This window comes from Cotesia glomerata, linkage group LG5 (assembly GCF_020080835.1).
Source record: "Cotesia glomerata isolate CgM1 linkage group LG5, MPM_Cglom_v2.3, whole genome shotgun sequence".
NCBI classification, from domain to species: domain Eukaryota; kingdom Metazoa; phylum Arthropoda; class Insecta; order Hymenoptera; family Braconidae; genus Cotesia; species Cotesia glomerata.
The window spans coordinates 26,993,970-27,014,190 of NC_058162.1; the positions used below are offsets into that span (position 1 = coordinate 26,993,970).

The 20,221-nt window shown below is 28.5% G+C and overlaps 1 protein-coding gene across 4 annotated transcripts in view; it reads left to right on the forward strand.

Moving 5' to 3' along the window:
• The window catches only part of LOC123264897, a 45,782-nt gene continuing 25,561 nt past the window's right edge, over positions 1–20,221 (forward strand). For 2 of the 4 annotated variants that reach the window (XM_044728414.1, XM_044728415.1), the window contains exons 1-3: positions 3,678–3,855; positions 4,430–4,482; positions 14,547–14,706. In XM_044728414.1, the coding sequence (XP_044584349.1) occupies positions 3,694–3,855; positions 4,430–4,482; positions 14,547–14,706 (375 nt within the window). In that variant the 5' untranslated portion in view covers positions 3,678–3,693. Of the gene's footprint in view, positions 208–3,677; positions 3,856–4,429; positions 4,483–8,742; positions 9,122–14,546; positions 14,707–20,221 lie in introns of those variants that run through there. The other 2 variants (XM_044728416.1, XM_044728417.1) reach the window with 2 other exon arrangements.

A 20,221-nucleotide genomic window follows, 5' to 3' on the forward strand; every position in this document is an offset into this window, starting at 1 on the left:
CGCCGGGGCCGTGATGCCGTTTGACGTGCGCGAAATATGATAGTTATATTAATTATCCAGACGATAAAATTGTCCTGACGTACGTAAACAGTGGTGCGATAAGTAATCGTACAGTTGCTGTGAGTTTAAGTGGATAAAGGAATAATAACAATGGCTTTGGTGACAGTCCAGCGCTCGCCGAGTGTCTCCAGTTCGCCCCAGAGCTCTGTAAGTTTTATCACACTAAATAATTCAGATCTAACTTCTGATCTTTAAAATTAATCATCTAAAAATATTTAATTAATTAATAATTAATTTTTAATTCTTCCCAAGTGAATTTAGAATTTTTTAATTTTTTTAATCATTATTTTTTTGTGCCGGACTCTCGGTAACTGTCGGCAGGTGTTTTATTTTGACAAAGGATGCCAACTTGTGTCTTGTTGGTTGTGTTGAAGCTTTGGTTACTCCAAACAAAGACACCAGCTTATTCCTTTTCTGGATTATTGATTTTTTAGATCGACTTGTTGACAGTGACTTGTTGTTAATTGCTCCCTAGTGTATCATTATTATCACCTATTGTTATTATCATGCTTTAAATAATAATAATAATAATTGGAATTCGAATTGGGTGAATGGTCATGATTCATTATTAATTGTTGTTGGTTAATGATTATTATTATAATTACCGGCAATCTAGCGCGCCAGGAATTTTTGCTGGAACCGACGCCCTTAATAAAAATAATTTAATTTTTTTTACAGTTATTAATAATGAAAATAAAATTAGCCGACATCTAAAAATTTATATGTTTTTTTTTTTATTAAAGAATTATTACAAAAAAAGAATAAAAAATTTTTTTATTTCAAAAACTTTAAGTGCAATTTTTTTAAAATATTTTTCAGTTATAAATTAATAAATTGAGCAAAATAAAAAAATTTTAAATGTCGGCTAATTTTATTATTATTTATTAATAAGTGCTTTGTACTTTTTAAAATAGATTATTTAATTTTATTTTATTTTATTTAAGATTTTTGACCGAATAATCCGGATCCGGGTGACTAGTGTTTATAAACAAAGGATAGTTTTGTAGAGTAAAAATTGTAGAGAAAGAGATGAAATTTTTTGATGGGTTATAAATACTTTGACGGAAAATGGGATAATGATTTTTGGCTGTGGTGAGTGCCAAGTTAAAATTAGCGGTGATAAATAAATTAATTTTTATTTAGAGTTTTCTGTTTTTGGGAATTGAATATTTATTCTATTTATTTGGTGTCAAAGTTTGGTTTTAAAGGGGGGAATTTAATTTGGAGTAAAGAATTTCTTTGTTGGAATTTTGAGGAAAATTATTTTTGAAGGTTTAGTCAGAATTCTGAGGAATTAGTTTTTTATTTATAGTAACAAAATTATTTTTAAAGAAAATTTAGTCATAGTTGTAAAAAATAATTTTTTTAAGTCAAAATTAATTAATGAATTTTTTTGTTAAAGTATAATTAAAAAATGTATTTTCAAAAGAGAATTTAGTCATATTTCTGGAAAATAATTTTTTTATTTAAATTTTATTTATCAAAATTAAATTAAAAATCATTTTTTATATCCGCTAGTAATAATAATTAAACTAGCAACCTTGCAGTCACTATGTGACTTCCGTGACTAGTGGATTATAAATAAATAAACTTTTGCTTTAATAAATAATTACTTTTGTTAAATTGCTATGTAGTTTTTTAAATATTGACGTTTTTAAAGATATAAGCTCATCCTGATGTTACACTCATCAAGAGCTTTCATTTGAGTATCCACATGCATTTTTAATATATTTTTCATATATACATATATATATTATATATTTTAAAAATATAAGCTCATCTTGATGTTAAGCTCATTAAGAGCTTTCATTTGAGTACCCACATGCATTTTTATATATTTTTCATATATCTATATATATAATATATATAAATATATAAAATATATGAAGAATTGATGTGGGTACTCAAATGAAAGGGCTTGATAAGTGTAATGTAGGAGTGAGCTTATATCTCTAAAAATGTAAATATTTCACAAGATACAAGATCATTTCTTAATTATTGATATTTTTGAAGATATAAGCTCATCCTGATGTTACACTCATCAAGAGCTTTTATTTGAGTACCCACATCAATTTTTCATATATTTTATATATTTATATATATTATATATATGTATATATGAAAAATTGATGTGGGTGCTCAAATGAAAGATCTCGATCAGTATAATATCAGGATGAGCTTATAACTTTGAAAATCTCAATATTTCACAAGATACAAGATCATTTCTTAATTATTGATATTTTTTATGATATTAGCTCATCTTGAAGTTACACTCATCAAGAGTTTTCATTTGAGTACCCACATGCATTTTTGATATATTTTTCATATATACATATATATATATATATATATATATATATATATATATATATATATATATATATATATATATATATATATATATATAATATATAAAATATACGAAAAATTGATGTGGGTACTCAAATGAAAGGTCTCGATGAGTATAACATCAAGATGAGCTTATATCTTTAAAAATGTCAATATTTCACAAGATACAAGCTCATTTCTTAATTATAGATATTTTTAAAGATATAAGCTCATTCTGATGTTACACTTGTCAAAAGCTTTCATTTGAGTACACACATGCATTTTTGATATATTTTTCATATACACATATATATAATATATATAAATATATGAAAAAATTAATGTGTGTACTCAAATGAAAGGTCTCGATGAGTCTAACATCAGGATGAGCTTATATCTTTAAAAATGTCAATAGTTCACAAGATACATTGCTTAATCTTAATTATTGATATTTTTATTAAAAATATATATCTTATTTTTCTAATAATATAGTTTATTAAAAAAAATTTTTTTTTCAATCATTTAAAAAAATTTTTCTATTTAAAAATAATTTTTAACATCGCTTATTTATAAATATTAAATAATTAAATTAATTAAAGAACTTTCTCGTTAAAAATTGATTAAAAAAAAAATTTTCAAAAATTTATTAATAAAAAAAAATTTATCCAAGCGTCCAATCACTCCAAAATCAAAAATATCTGTCAAAACAAAGATAAACTCATGCCACCCGCGTAATAACTCATCCTTCACGCAAACAAAAAATAAATGTCTCATTAATTAAACAAAATAAAACTCGCTCAGATATTTTTTAATAATTCATCGATGTTGATTTTCCACGTGACGTAATAATTTTTTGGCGTTGTCTCAATAAAAATCGAGGGACAATTATAGTGTAGTACGTAATACTCCAACGAAAGTAGATAAAATAAAAGAGTACGCTAAAACTGCTTACAGTAGAGCAGTCCAAGTAGTAAAGGTTCTTTGTCTTGATTTTATTTCTTCCTCCTCTTGTTCTCTAGATCAACATACATAACATGCGTACATCGTGCAACGCATTGCTCTTTTTGGATCATTACATATCAGTCAGGCCTTACTCTTCGATCACTTCGTTTTATTTTCTCACCAATGTTTATTTATTTTAAATTATTTCTTTATTTTGTCTGGAATAATTGTGAATAATTTTTTTTTTTTTTTCGAGTGATTGGTAGCCGCAATTAAAATGAATAATTATTTACAAACAATTAATTTATTTAAATTAAATATAACTGGTTAAAAATTATAAATTGTTAATTGTAAATACCGACAATGATTTTATTGAGAAATAATATTGTGATGGTTTATCTTCTGCCGAGTCCAGATGTTCCTTGTTTACACGGTTGTCATCATCTAAATAATTATAAACATGTTGAATGTCGGCGTTTACGTCGCTCGCATACGATTCAGCTGAGATATACCCTCAAAATAAATGTAAATTATTTTGATAAATAATAAATAAATAATCTTGCAGGACAAGATTTTTTTAATTTAATTAAAAATTGTAAATTGTATTAAAAAAATTTTGAAAATTTTTTTTTATTAAAGGTTTAAATAAATGTAAATTATTTTAATAAATAATCTTGCAGGATAAAATTTTTTTAATTTTTTTATTGAAGGTTTAAATAAATGTAAATTATTATTAATAAATAATCTTGCTTGACAAGATTTTTTTAATTTAATTAAAAATTGTAAATTGTATTAAAAAATTTTTTTTACTTTACTTTATTAAAGATTTAAATAAATGTAAATTATTTTAATAAATAATAAATATTGCAGGACAAGATTTTTTTAAAATTATTTTATTTAAAAATTGTAAATTGTATTGAAAAAATTTTTTCAAAATTTTTTTTTGTTAAAGGTTTAATCCAGGTTGATTTAAAAGTGTCGTTGCTGATAAGTTATTTATAAGACGGTCAATTGTCGTAACTTTTTGACCTAGTTGTACTTAAATTAATACTTGTTCTGTATTATATATTAAGTGACCTTTTCTTATTTTTTTGTTTAGGATTCTGGAGCTGGAGCGCCGACTGATGAAGAAGACGCTCGTGGTTGTAAAAGGTAGGAATTTTAAATAATTTTATTTAATTACTAGCCTTGTGAAATATAAATAAATTAATTTTGCTTTAGTAAATGATACTTTTGTTAAATTGCACTGTATTTTCTTAAATATTGATGTTTTTAAAGATATAAGCTCATTCTGATGTTACAATCATCAAGAGCTTTCATTTGAGTACCCACATGCATTTTTGATATATTTTTTATATATACATATATATAATATATATATAAATATATGAAAAATTGATGTAGGTACTCAAATTAAAGGTCTTGATGAGTATAACATCGGGATGAGCTTATATCTTTAAAAATGTCAATATTTTACAAGATACAAGGTTATTTCTTAATTATTAAGATTTTTAAAGATATAAACTCATCCTGGTGTTACTTTTATCAAGAGCTTTCATTTGAGTACCCACATGCATTTTTGATATATTTTTCATATATACATATATATAAATATATAAAATATATGAAAAATTGATGTGGGTACTCAAATGAAAGGTCTCGATGAGTGTAATCTCGGGGTGAGCTTATATTTTTAAAAATGTCAATATTTTACAAGATACAAGATTATTTCTTAATTATTGATATTTTTAAAGATGTAAGCTCATCCCGATGTTACACTCATCAAGAGCTTTTATTTGAGTACCCACATGCATTTTGATATATTTTCATATATACATATATATAAATATATAAAATATAAGAAAAATTGATGTGGGTACTCAAATGAAAGGTCTCGATGAGTGTAATGTCGGGGTGAGCTTATATTTTTAAAAATGTCAATATTTTACAAGATACAAGATTATTTCTTAATTATTGATATTTTTAAAGATGTAAGCTCATCCCGATGTTACACTCATCAAGAGCTTTTATTTGAGTACCCACATGCATTTTTGATATATTTTTCATATATTCATATATATATAATATATATAAATATATGAAATATATGAAAAATTGATGTGGATACTCAAATGAAAGGTCTTGATGAGTGTAACCAAGATGAGCTTATATCTTTAACGATGTCAATAGTTCTTAAGATACAAGGTCATTTATTAATCATTGATATTTTTAAAAATATTAGCTCGTCCTGTTGTTACCCTTATCAAGAGCTTTCATTTGAGTACCCACATGCATTTTTGATATATTTTTTATGTATACATATATATGATATATATAAATATATAATATATATAAATATATGAAAAATTGATGTGGGTACTCAAATGAAAGGTCTCGATGAGTGTAACATCAAGATGAGCTTATATCTTTAAAAATGTCAATATTTCACAAGATACAAGGTCATTTCTTAATTATCTATCTAGAGATACATTTTTTTTTATTAAAATTAAATTAAAAAAATATTTTTTATCTTAATTAAAAATAAAATTTTTAATTTCCATTAAATAAATTATTTATATTCAATTAAATATAACTGTCCAATAAAATTTTTTCTAAAATAAAAGACTGACATTTATAAAAAAAAAAATGATATAATTTATTCTATATTATATCTAATTACCAAGAATCTAAAGTATTAAACGTTAATTGGTTGTTACTTTTAATTAAAAATTTTTTTTAGCAAGAAATTCCAACAAATTGTCTAATAACTAAAATTGACCTGCGCATTTAAAGAGAAAGTACTTGAAATAAAAAGCAGCGAGTCAAGTAAACAATTTACAATTACCAAGCAACTCTCCTCTGTGATCTGCTGATATTCGACATGATGATTGTCCTCTTAAATAATCAGTCGAATCAAAGATGCATGAATAAATTATCGTATTAAATAGCCCCAGCTTTCTATCCTGCAATTTTAAAATCCAAGATCATTTAATCTGTATAATTAATAATTAACAATACACAAGGTTTATTTAGCGTCATAATGATGAGTCAGTCGTATCAATGTCTCCTTAGTGGCTGATTACGCGGAAACTATCGGGTCACGGTGTGTGCTTCTTAAACCGGTGCATAATTTCTGATAAAAAAATTAATAAATAAATTTATTTGCTGGTATGTTTTAATAAAACTAGCTTAGTTGGAAAAACCTCAGAGCAAAAAGTCGTTATGTCCACACCGCGTTTTTAAATCTCGACAAAAGCGAAAGTCCAATTACTTGGTTATTATAATCATTACCGCTAAGTAGTAATTTATATATATTCTAGTTTGAAAATAAAAAATTTATTTTGTAATATTAAAACATATTTCTTTAATTTTACGCTTTTTTTTTTTTTTAATTTTAATCATATTTTTATTCATAAAAAATTGCAAAAATCTTTTAATATTAATTAAACAAATACATGAACTATAAAAAAAAATTTATTTTGATCATAATAATAAAATTTAAATAGAAAGTATTGCAAAAAAATTATTTAATCTTTAACATTTTATAAAAAATTAAAAAAAGATTTATAAATAAGCCATTAAAATTCTATAAATGCAAATTTTAAGAATAAAGTACCCAGTACTTGAACAGACTTTTCGAATTGTTATAATACAAAATCCGTAAATTTATTATGAGTAATATGCGCATATTATAATTATTCAATGATACAGTAATTGATTTCTCTAAGTTTTTTCAATTATAAATCAAAACAATTATATTTTTATTAACTTAAAAGTTGACATGTCGAGAATCGCCGATAGATGCTATTTTTTTCATGAAAAAGGGACTAAATCGTAAACCGAACAATCATTAAAAAAAAAACGGTATATCATCATTTTAACTAAAAAAAATTGTATTATCTAATGAAATAGTCTTTTCTAAATAACATATATTTTTTGCAAAGACACAAACTATAAATTTTATATTAAATTTTAGCGTTCAACTATACCTCGAAATTTTCAAAGCGGTACCCATAACCTGAACAGGCTGGGGCCGTATAATTTTAACGGCACTATAACCTCTTATAGGTTTATAGACTAGTGATCAGCATTGTGATTTGTATTAATTACTGCAATTTAAATAAGTTTTATGACTAAAAATTAGTGTAGTTAAAAATTATTGAACGTTTTGAATAGAGTTTTTTTGATTTGTAATTGAAAATTTGCTTTGTTATTCATAAAAAATGTAATTAAAAAATTAAATACAAATATTTATCATTTTTAAATGAACATATTAAATATTGACAGTATTATTTTTAATATTATTCTTTGATATTTCTTTTGATATTTCAATAAAACGTTGAAAATTTTTGGTGTCTATTGGCATATATTTTATTAGTTCAACTACTGCTCTCGGAGTGTTTAACTACTGTTGCTTGTCAGAATTGATTGTTCAACTACTACTCCTTTGATAGTATATTTTAAAAACGTTGTCAAAATATAAATAATCAATTATCTTTGTTATTTTGGTAATCAATTCAAAATTGTTTATATTTTCATGAAAATCACTAATTTGAACTAATAATTACATCTTTATATATTAAAAATAGGGTCAAAGAAGTTTTACTTTGAAACCTGTTCAACTACTGGGTACTTTACCTTAATTACACTGAAGAAAAAAAATTAATTGGTGTTTTTGATTAATATTAGAGTTAAAAGAGAGTAATTTTAATTTTAAAGTATAAAAATTATTTTTAAAAGTTTTATTGCAGATTTTTTTGGAGAAAAAATCAAATTATTGATTTTTATAGAATTTTTATTAAAAATTTATAATTAAGATACTAAGGGAACCTTTTTTGTATATTTTAAGAGTTATAAAAATTTTTATAGGGTATTTTTAAGGAAAAAAACGGCAAAATTCGTGATTTTAGATAATTTTGTAAAAATTTCCAATCAAATAAAAAAAAAAGGATAAAAATCCTTGCAAAAGACTTCTTAAGAGGCCCAGAAGATCAAAATAAGCAAAACCGTTATCTTTTTAATCTTTCACCCACTTCCTCATTCTCTTTCTTATTTCTCGTCGGAGTCATCACTTTTAAAGGTCAATAACCCCAATAAAAATAACAATAACAATTACAATAGCAATAGCAGTGACAATACCAGTGACCAGGTCAATAATTATCTTAGTACCTCGTGTTCTACAACCTCTTCTTTATAAACCAAACGGAGAACTGTTCTGTATATTAAAATCCACACACAAACACACAATAACACCAATCTATATATACATACGTTAGTGTCTTACAGACTGGTTGGCTTAAACTTCTCCCCCCATTCGCGCAATACAACTTTAGATCTGGGTATACCAGTTCTTCGTCTTTAGCCTTTTCCCTTCGTCATCAGTCGCCTCGCAACGTTCGCTTTGTACACACGCGTTTCGTTTTTAAATTAAAATACTTCAACAATTACCGTATCTGTTTCATTTTCAACCAGTGAAGTTATAAAATCAGATCTAGATCAATGTGATCATAAATCCTGTGATTTAGCTGGTAAAAAAGTGAAGTGTTGCTTCAGTAAGTGTCCAATGTTATCTTCAATATTAGAATTAGAATAATAAATCATCCCGTTAAGCCGGTGATGTTACACCCGTAGATATGCGCAAAAAATGGTTCCTCTTAAAAAGAACCTCCTTGTGGTTCCTAACAGTTCCGATAAGTGCTAACTCGAATCGGTGATAAATGGTGTTCCAAAAAATGAGGAATCCCGGATTCCTTTTTGAACATGCCCGACATGGATACATTCAGTACATTAGGTAACCTTTTATTTTTTTCTTTATCATTATTTTTATGCAATTATCTTGTGAAACACCAATTATATCACTTTTTATGCAAACGGTTTATTAAAACGGCAATTAAGAAATTTATGTATGCAAATGTCAGGGTTACCAATATTGTACTCTTTTATTTGCATATTTTACATGAGCAAGGGTTTAGAATCTGTTGGCAGCCCTTTTTATGCTAATTTACCAACCCGGCTTCTTTAGTTTGGGTACATTTGTGTTTTTTTCATCATCAAGGCTTCTTTTGATCAATTAATAGTGTTTTTTTTTTCTCAAAAATCAACTTTTTTAGTGGTTATAGGTCTTTTTTGCAGTTAGTTCTGTTCCGAGTATGAAATTGTAGAAATTATGGTAGTTTGCAGTGAAAATTGGATTTTTTCGATGCTTTTTTTCATAAAAATCAAATCTTTTAGTGGTTATAGGTCTTTTTTTTTTTTGCAAATTATAGTAGTTTTTAGCAAAAATTGGTTTTTTTTTTTCATCTTCTAAGTGATTTCTTTCTAGAATTTGAAGTTTTGTTGGCTAAAATTTATAAAAAAATTGTTTGTATGCTTTAATTTGTGACAAAATAACAAAATCTTGAATAACAATTCTAAATCTTTAAATTATGTTAGTTTTTAGCAAAAATTGGATTTTTTCCATATTCTAAATGAGTTTTCTTCTAAAATTTAAAGTTTTGTTGCCCAAAAATTGATAAAAAAGTGTTTCTGTGCTATAATTTGTAATAAAACAATAAAATCTTGTACAACATAATTCTAAATCATTAAATTATAGCAATTTTTAGCAATAATTGCATTTTTTCTATATTTTAGGTGATTTTTTGTACAGAATTCAAAGTTTTGTTAGCTAAAATTGATAAAAAAGTGTTTCTGTACTATAATTTGTGATAAAACAACAAAATCTTGAACAAAATGATTCTAAATCTTTAAATTATGGCAATTTTTAGCAAAAATTGGACTTTTTCCATATTCTAAGTGATTTTTCTTCTAGAATTCAAAGTTTTGTCGGCTAAAATTGATAAAAAAGTGTTTTTCATGCTGTAATATGTGACAAAACAACAAAACCTTGAGCAAAATGATTTTAAATCTTTAAATTATGTTAGTTTTTAGCAAAAATTGGATTTTTTCCATATTCTAAGTGATTTTTTTCTAGAATTTCAAGTTTTGTTAGTTAAAATTGATAAAAAAAAGTGTTTATATGCTACAATTTGTGACCCAATATTAAAGTCTTGAATAACATGCTTCTAAATCTTCAAAATATGTAAACAATTCGTGTTTTTATACCATTTGTAACCTAAAATAACACTCCCGTAGAATTTAAAGTAAAACCGCAATGTTTTGAACGCGCACGAAGAATTTTAATGGAACCACAGGTTATGTTTGATTAGTTTCGATAAAATCAGTATTTTATTTTTATAAAATAAATCAGTTTCTAAATAAGACACTATAAAATAGACTTTCATCGAATAACTAATTCCGATTAGATCTTTACGATCAGATATCCTATTTTTTTTTTTTTTTCAGAAGTCATAATTTAGGCATGAAAGCGCTCGGAAATAACAACCAGAAAAGTGAAAAAAAAAAAAAGAAACATAAAAAGTGAATTATTGTAAAAAAGGATATTGGTATTGGTTATTCTGAAATCACAAACTACTTTCGCTACGACCTTCTACGGTTAGGTAAACCCAGCAGCAGTCTAATATAAAGCGTATCCGTTTTGGATCTTTGATTAAACTTCCATCATTACATTTGACTCTACAATCTTCCTGTTTGTGCCTAACTTATCTAGGCCTCGTGATAATTTCGGCCCAAATTTTTTTTATCTAAAAAAGACAGATCTTTTGAATTTAAAGCAGCGTAGTAGGCTTGAATCCCTCCGGATTGTACCCTAATTTAAAAAACTATTCTGATCCCTTAGTCACGTGTCTGTAACACTGTCTCAGTCTCAGTATCGACTAAGGGAAGGTCGTAGCCTTGTTTCCTTTGTTCCTCTCTACCTCTACCTCTGTTATATTCATAAAAAGACGCACAATACTCAATACACACACTCACACACTTACGGAGAAAGAGACGAGGGGCAAATGCGAGATTAGAGAGATGAAGAGGAGACCTTGAGCTCAATTTTCCTTGAGAATAGTCCGCTAATTTTCAAGAGAATGCCTGTTCATATTTTGTATTTTTAAATGCACCTCTTCATTAGTTAATTTCTTTTTTAAATCTAACAAATATGTGATCAAGAATTCAGGATATATATTTTAATATTTTTTAGAGTTTAAATTCACAGCTCGAGATACCTTTTAAACTTGTTTGGTATATAATACCTGTATAGACGTATGTTAACCTGGACAATTTTTTTATTATACTTTTATAAGTAAGGGTATAAGAAACGAGTCCCAACACACACCAGTATGCCAGTTCGTGCCTGAGAAATAACCGGACATGGTTGCTTGGATACAGAAGCCATAACATCACAACTATTATATGCTTTTTATGATCTCGGGTGTTCCTAAATTCTGCTATATTCATCTAGAAATCAATAGAACCACCGAAAAATATTATTAAAGCTTCTTAAATTTTGAAACTGCAGTTTTTTGGATTCTGCAATCGAATTCTAATTGACTAATCAGTTCCAATTCATAAAAAAGGCTATTAGACAGCCGAAATGAAAGTTGATTTCTTAAAATAAGAAAATCGACGTTTTAATTAGCAAATTTTTCAATTCTATTTTAGAGAATCTTCCATTTGTACGAAAAAAACAGTTCAAAATTTAGTATCACTTTAAAAAACCATTTAATATCTAATAAAGGTATAATATTTTTGTTTTAATCATTTAAATAATTTATAATTGGACTATTGCTACATCAAAATGTTAAAAAATCACCCTCTAAAAAATAAGGAGTTAAATTGCTAATTAGACCGTCGAAATTTATTTTTTATAAAATAATATAAATACTAATAATGTATAACTTAATTCGTTGATTAAAAACAAAATTCAATAATCAATTCAGAACTAATTTTGTTCAAAAAATTATCTCATAAAGAAATAGTGTCTTAAATATTTGTCAAACTTTGAAGATTATGAGATTCGATCTATCAATATCCAAATTTTAACTGCTTAAAAACAACAATTAGCAATTTAATCTGAATTTTGAAACCGGATGAAATTTTAATTGAAAAAAACAATATTTAGAACTAATTTGTGACATATTTACTGACGACCTACCCGAAAATATTACACGAAAGACTGATCAATATCGTAATTATTGAATCTACATCATATCTATGCTATGATACATGCAATAATTCTAAAACGGCTGCAACGGTAAAACTGTTTTATTAAACGACCTCTAAAAGGAGTAATATTGTAATATTGAGGTTATTGCCACTTCTGAGAAGTGAAAATTGAAGCTTAAAAAAAGAGTTTTACGATGCAACTGACTGAATTTCAATACTTTGTCTAGTTCAGTAATTATACGAAGTTGATGTGGTAAAAACATCAATTTTTGCAATTTTCAAAATTTCATAATCCTGTCATTTTTAAATTACTCGCCCGATTAAGCTCATCTTCAAACTTAACCTTGGTTTTTATCGATAGATAAAGCATGTTGAGTTTGAGAAGAATCGGTTACAAATTGAAAACGCTATCGTGTTAACAAATGAATTTGTTAACATAAGGATAACAAATTATATGTTAAAATAACAAAATTTAGGTTATAACAAGTTATTGATATGTTATAACAACAAAACAGTTTTGTTACGATAGCAAAATCTATAAGTTCATTCGACAAAATACTTTAGTTGGTATAACAAATTTTTTTGTTAGCAAATCTAATCTATTAAAATAACAAAGAGAATTTGTTGGAGTAACAAAGACAATTTGTTGAAGTAATAAAGAGAATTTGTTACAATAACAATTAGAAATTGTTGGAATAAAAAATAAAATTTTTACAGTAAAAAAAAAGACAGTTATAGCTGATTTGGAAAATATTTGATCAATAAATTAGTTTTGTTATTACAACAAAATCATTTTGTTGCAGCAACAAAATCGACGTTCTAATTAGCAAATTCTCTAACTCAATTTTAAAAAATCTTCCATTTATACGAAAAAACAATTAGTTCAAAATTTATTATCACTCTAAAAAACAATTTAATATTTAATAGAGAGATAATATTTTGATTTTAATCATTCAAATTATTTATAATTAGACTATTGCTATATCAAAATATTAAAAAATCACCCTTTAAAAAATAAGGAGTTAGACCGATTGCTAATTATTAGCAACAAATTGATTTTGTGATTTAACAAACTGGTTTATGTTAGTACAACTTATGAAACATTTTGTTGATGCAACTAATAAATTTGTTATAACTACACTCTTTTGTTACCGGAACATATTTTTCAGTTATCCCATCTTTTGTTATATTATATCAACAAAATTGTTGAATATTTATACGTTATATCGTATAAATATGTGTATAAATACATACATATATCAACTTTTGAACGAACTACATTTTCTGCTTCAGCTCGACAAACTTAGTCAGAGAATGGCTAAATTTTTCAAAAGTTGCGCCATGAGGACGTCTGCAATAAGATTTTTATGAAATCTACTAAAAATTAAAGCGCTAAATCACCAAAATTCAGATTTTTGTAATTTCCTGAAGGTGAAACGTTATCCCGAAGCAAAACAAACACATCGGAATTGCAAGCCATTAATTACAGACCGGGTTATTCCGACAGAGATCTATTGGATCAAGAGACAACGTTTAGGGTGTAGAAAAGCGTAACGGAGAATCGAGGGTGTTGTAAAGGGAAAGGGTAGTTAGAGTAAGGATCGATAAGTCTGGTTGTTCTTTATGTCTTTGTGCACTGTTATTTTTATAAAAGTTATTCATGGCTGATGGCGATCGCAAGAGATTGTCTGTTCTCTGTTGTCTGGGTATCGGGTCCACTGGGGGATTGCACAATCGCATTAGCGATTGCTCGTCAAGGCGAAAGGATAGGTGTAGCATCCACTAAAGAGCAGTTAATACACCTTAAGACCCGACTTTATTCAAAAGTCCAACAGCCGTAACTTAGATTCCGTCCGTGCGTATGCATAATCTAAGTTTAAGCGAGCAGCCGGCTAGTAAGGGGACACTTAGATCGATAGCGCTTATTGTCTTGGTTAGTTTGCCTCTTTCGTGACATTTATTAATAAATCCATCTACCATACTCACAAACATTGCGATAACCGATAACGTTTTAACAATCGTGGCTTATCTTAGCACGTAGAGCGTGCGTTTTAATGAAAACTCTGCTTGATTGATTTGATAAGCTTTGAAATGTGCTGTACCAACTGGTACGAGGATTTACAAATAGATTTGTAATTAATTCGCCATTTTCTTTTTTGTTTCAGTTTAAGTGAGTGTTATTTCGCGGGAAAAGGCGCTGCGTTGGTTCTGCCGCCAAATGAACGAGCCAGACCATCTCGCCGGGTATCCTCAGCAGGATGCGATATCCAACAGCATCTACAGTCCATGTTTTACCTGCTCAGACCCGAGGAAACCTTGAAAATGGTGAGTCTTATGTTACTTTTTGTAAAAAGATGCACAGAAAAAAAGAATTATTTGTCTCAAATAAATCAATTTATTTGAGTCGTTTTTTTAAATATTTCTTTATAACTATATACATTTGGTACAAGTAAATATAACAGTTGACTCAAAGAATTATTTTATTATTTGTCAGAAATATATGATTTATTTGTGGTAAAGATGCTAAGTTTGTCCGAAACAACGACATCTTTGGCATTAAAACTTCGAATTTTGTACTTTGATCTACCCTGATTCAGAAAGATGATTTGAAATGATTACCTTTATGTTAATTGTATATCTATATAGTATTCAAATCAGACGCTTTTAAATTATTTTAAATTAGATTTTTTAATCAGAGTAATCCAAAAAGTTTGAAAATGTCTCATTTTTCTGCAAGAGAAAGGAAAAGCGTCTTCATAAGCTTCTGCGGCTTCAAATGTCATTAAAGAATTCGGTATTGTTACATTTTATTCAGAAGACAATATTACAAGTATATCCGGTTTGTTTTGTCTACCGTGTGATAAGAAGGAAAGAACGAAAGAAGAGAAAAAGTCTTTCAAGGAATTGAATAAATATGGTATAAGCTGGGACGTTGCTCTATTTGATCATCCAAGATAGAGATATGCTAGAAAGACGGTTGAAATGCTGATGCATTTGCTATCTATGTCGCTACTCCCCTTGATAAAGAAAATCTTTTAGAAGTAGTTGGTGAAGGTTATAAAGACCTTATTTATCCTCTAAGTCAGTTAGGGCCAGGAAGTTGGCGTTTTTTCTTTATTCAAATTTGAGGTTAAACATATGAATGCTTATTTAAATAACTGCGAAAGTCTTGGCCCTAGTTATCATCAACTTTAAGTTCAGGGAACTAATTGTCCGTATCATAAGTCTTCGAATTACGTTTGTGCATTAGATGATGCTAAGAGATTATACCAATGGCACAAAACTCGCAGATACTCAGATTAAAATTAATATTGATTAAAATCAAAGTTGATTAGTAATTTATAAATTAACTTTGACGATTTCTAATTAATACAAATGACTAATTTTAATTTTGCAGAATGATATTGATTGGTTAAATTTTGCAAACAATGTTATTGTTAAAAATTTTATAAAATTTTTATTTTTTTTTCACTATTTATTAGAATAGAGTTTTTATCTGATTGAATCTAATCTAATCTACGTAACAACGTGGGATCGCTAACTGAGAAAGTTATGAAAAAGTTGCGAATCCTCCGAAACCTATTAGGGAGACGAAAAAGCGTCTTTATAAGCTTCTGTGGTTTTAACCTGTCAGAAGATAAGTATATCATAAAAGAATTTGGTATAATTATCAATAAAAAAAAGCCATCAGTTAAAGTTGGTTTGTTTAAGCCACCGTCCGATTGGGAAAAATTAACGAATAAAGCCCAAATTTCGTACATTGAAATGGTGATGAAACATGGTATCCCTTGGGGTATTGGTAAATATGATCCTAAATTACAAAAGAAAATAATAGAAAAATATCTTGACAATGCGTATATAATCTACGTCAGTTCATTTGACGACAAACAAAACCTATTAAAAGTTATTGATGATTCTTACAGAAATCGCATTTTGCCTGTAACTATTCTCGGGTATAGAGGGGAAGAAATTCCGGCTAATACTTGCTCAAATCATGCAGATGCCAAGTATGCTTGCACTTATGATATTTCTAAACTAATATACAAGTGGTATGTACGACGCAAGATGTTCCATTCGAAAGGAACCGCGGAAGAGCTTAGAAAATCAATTTAACAGTTTTGCTAAAGTTATTTCTTATACTATTGCTTGAAAAAAGTTCGAAAATAACAATACATATTCTTTAATAATTCAAAACTATAAATTTGATAATATTATGCAATTGAAACAATTTTTTTCGTTAGAATTAATTCTATTTCACAAGTTTTAAAACACAATAATTACTTTGACATTTAGCAAAGAATATCTGTAAATAAATTTGACTAATTTACAATTGATATTGTTAATTATTTTTTTTTCTTTTTATTAGAAGAGAACCGTTCTATATCCAATCATATGATTCACAATTGATAACAATGAACGAATCAAACCACCGTGAACCAAAGCGTGTTTTCATAAGTTTCTTCGGTTATACGCGATTAAACACAGAGTTTGTTATCAAAGAGTTTGGCGTTATAACTTCGCCACTGGAGCAATTGGGTGTAATTGGTTTATTTAACCCACCGTGTAATTGGGAAAAATTGACACCAGCGTGCCAAAAATCGTTCCTTAAATCAAAAGCCAAGCATGGAATCCTCTGGGACGTTGGTATATTTGACTTCAAGATGCAAAAATATATTCTAGAGAGATATCTAAAGGATGCGAAGTATATTCACGTCGCTACTTTCGACGACAAAGTGAACCTACTGAAAATAATTGGCAATTTTTATGCAAGTCGCGTTGTTTCTTTGGATACTTACAATTTTAGCCAAAGTAAACTGCGAGGTACTGATTGTCCGTACCACCAGAATCCGCAAGACAATGTTTGCGCTTACGATTATGCTAAAGCAATGTACAAATGGTTTCATGAAGAAAAGACAGTCAGAATTAAATAAACTTTGTAACTGGAAATATTGAGAGTTATTATCTTTGAACAATTGAATGTAAAATATTTTTTTTCAACTTATGGCAACATTTATTAGAAGATAAAAGTGCTGTTAAAAATGGACGTTATTTTAGACTTCAACGGGTACTATATTCCCGACAATAAATTTACAATAAAAGAATTCGGAGTAATAAACATAGTTCGCACCGAATTTAACACACCGGCTTTCGACAGTGGAGTCTTTAAATCACCGTTTAACTGGAATGAATTACCGGAACAGTATAAACTGAGCTATTTTATAGAGTCACAAGATTTCGGAATACCCTGGGACTCAGGGAGCCTCGATTTCGACACCCAATTGAAGCGACTTAAAGACCGTCTGGAAAATGCAACGCATATTTACATAAAAGACCCCAAAGTCAAGTACCTGCTGGAAACGGAGTTCAGACACCTGCACCCAAATTGCGAAATAACGTCTCTGTACGAGTATGGTTACAATCACCAGTATCCCCGAGAAACTCAGTGTCCTTATCACCAAGATAAGAGCAGCTATGTTTGTGCGATAGAAAATGTCAGACAAATGGCCGATTGGTTTGTGAAAAATGATTTTAAAAAGCTGCCATGTTGCGCTAAACGGAGGAGCGATTCTGAAGGAAATGATGCGTTGGATTTAAGTAAACGGCTTAAGTCAGAAATTAACAATTAGAGACTAAGGCCTTGAAAGTTTAGTAACTATCTTTAAAACATGTGTTTATAAATTATAATTCCATAATTCAGCGTAGAACATTTATCTTTTCACATAGACCGTAGAATTTTGTCGGGAGAACAATTGAAAAGTTATTCACTGTCAGATAATTATTTTGTTACAATGAGCTATTGCGTAATGATAAATGAATTGTTGGTAACTTACGATTAATATTATTTCTATTTTAATTATCGTTTGATCAAATAAAAATTTAATTATTGTGATAAATGATTTGTCTTTTGTTTGATTTATTGATCCAATCCTGAATATTAAGTGTAATAAAACGTTGCTGACTAGATATAAGAATTATACTGTGTTTGCGCAAGATAACTGTTTACAGTTGTACGTTATGTGTTGTGTACAATATGTATCGAGGCTACGCTGAGCCGAAAAAAAACCTCGAGTAAATAAAAGCCAGTTACAATAATTGCTAAATATAGTAAGTAACTGTGTAACTTACGATTGTTGTGTTTGTGTTATGAAATTTAATAATTATAACAACTTAAGAAGGACCACACGAGAATTTAAACACACAATGTCGGCAGTTATGAGCTTATTGTGTAACTATATACTCCTCGGTTTGCGGGAAATAATCTTAACCTATCAAATAACGCCTCTTTTTTCTTCGAGATTTGCAACTACTCGTTTTACTGTAAACAATGTTATTTTATAACTTTTTTTTTAAGATACCAATTGTAAAAAAATTGTCCGTATAGTTATAAGCTATAATATTGTAAATTTTCTTGGGTTAGAACCAGAAATATGATTGGGAATCGGTTTCACTTAAGACTTTTCTAATGCGCTGTAAGCTACAAGTCTTACTTTCATTGGATTGGTTCTATTCAGTCTGTTGTGTTAGATGCGCATAGTTCTGTGACAGTATTACGTTGCGACACTTTCACAAAACAGATTGTTAGTTTTAGTTTCTATTAGTATTTAAAGTGTGTTCCTTTTTATGGCAGGTGTCAAAGAGAAAATGATTAGCGAAGCCTAACTTGGCTGATATAAATAAATCCTATTGATACACCAGATCAATATTAATATAAGATGAATTCACTTTCATTTAAAGTAACTAGGATTACATTTAAGTACTTTCACAAGTTATAAATAACTTGGCTCTAAATCTCATCTACAACACAAGTGAATAGCGGATAATCCTCGATGGATCCTGTAGAGAATAACATTTGTCGTATATCGTGATGCCTATTGCACGTGCATAGCAGATACAGCTAGAGACTGTGGCCTCGTTTTTCGCTCTACAGGTACACACCATTCTACTAATTCGCTTCAACACACACAGCATATAACCACAAATTCCTGTTTGCCCTTCCATCCACAACAATCTTCTGTATTGAGGATAGTCTGCGATCGATACTCGATATTATTTCATGACATTTAGCTGTTTTATGTGCAACATCAACCCACTGGCACAGCAACCATCACTACATATTATTATACCTCGAGATATATCTATCCTGGTGCTGGCTTGAGGCTTAGCTGTAAACCAGCCTCAAATTAAATATCCAAATGGGGTCATACCATTGCTATTTTATTAGCCTGGCTACAACTGGTAACAGGAATATTAAAATAACAGAGAATAATAACTTCTCTGAAAAACAAATTGTAATTTAAAAAGAGGCGTTGACTTTAAGGATCAGGCTTCAGTAGTCGACGATTACGTTTTTGTCTCAGAAGATCTTGTGGATTTTTTATTGGCGAGCGCCCGGTTCGACCGGTTGCCCGAGTGTCGAACGTTGGACTCTGTAAACTCTGTGGACTCTGATACCTGGCTCCTAGATTGCCTACCACTCCCTTCTCATATATATATATATATATATTTAATGTTGATGTTGATGCGTCCTTATTACACCAAACCAGAGACAGAAGATGCTAACCAACCCATTAGATCCTGAGCCAACTGCTTCACGACTATAAAATGGCTCTTAAACATGTGGCACAGTGTTAATCAACCGGAGGATTGGTGGCGGTAATGTAGCTACCAATCCACATTCTCGGTATGTTACTTTGCAAGTGTTTGCGCATATTGGTACCGGTTATAACTTACAACTTAAGAGGCATATCAGTTATATTGGAGGCAGTGTGGATCTGCAAAAGCCCGGTGAGTCGATAGACCGTCAAGTGACGTTTAACTGATACCCAACCAACACAGACCA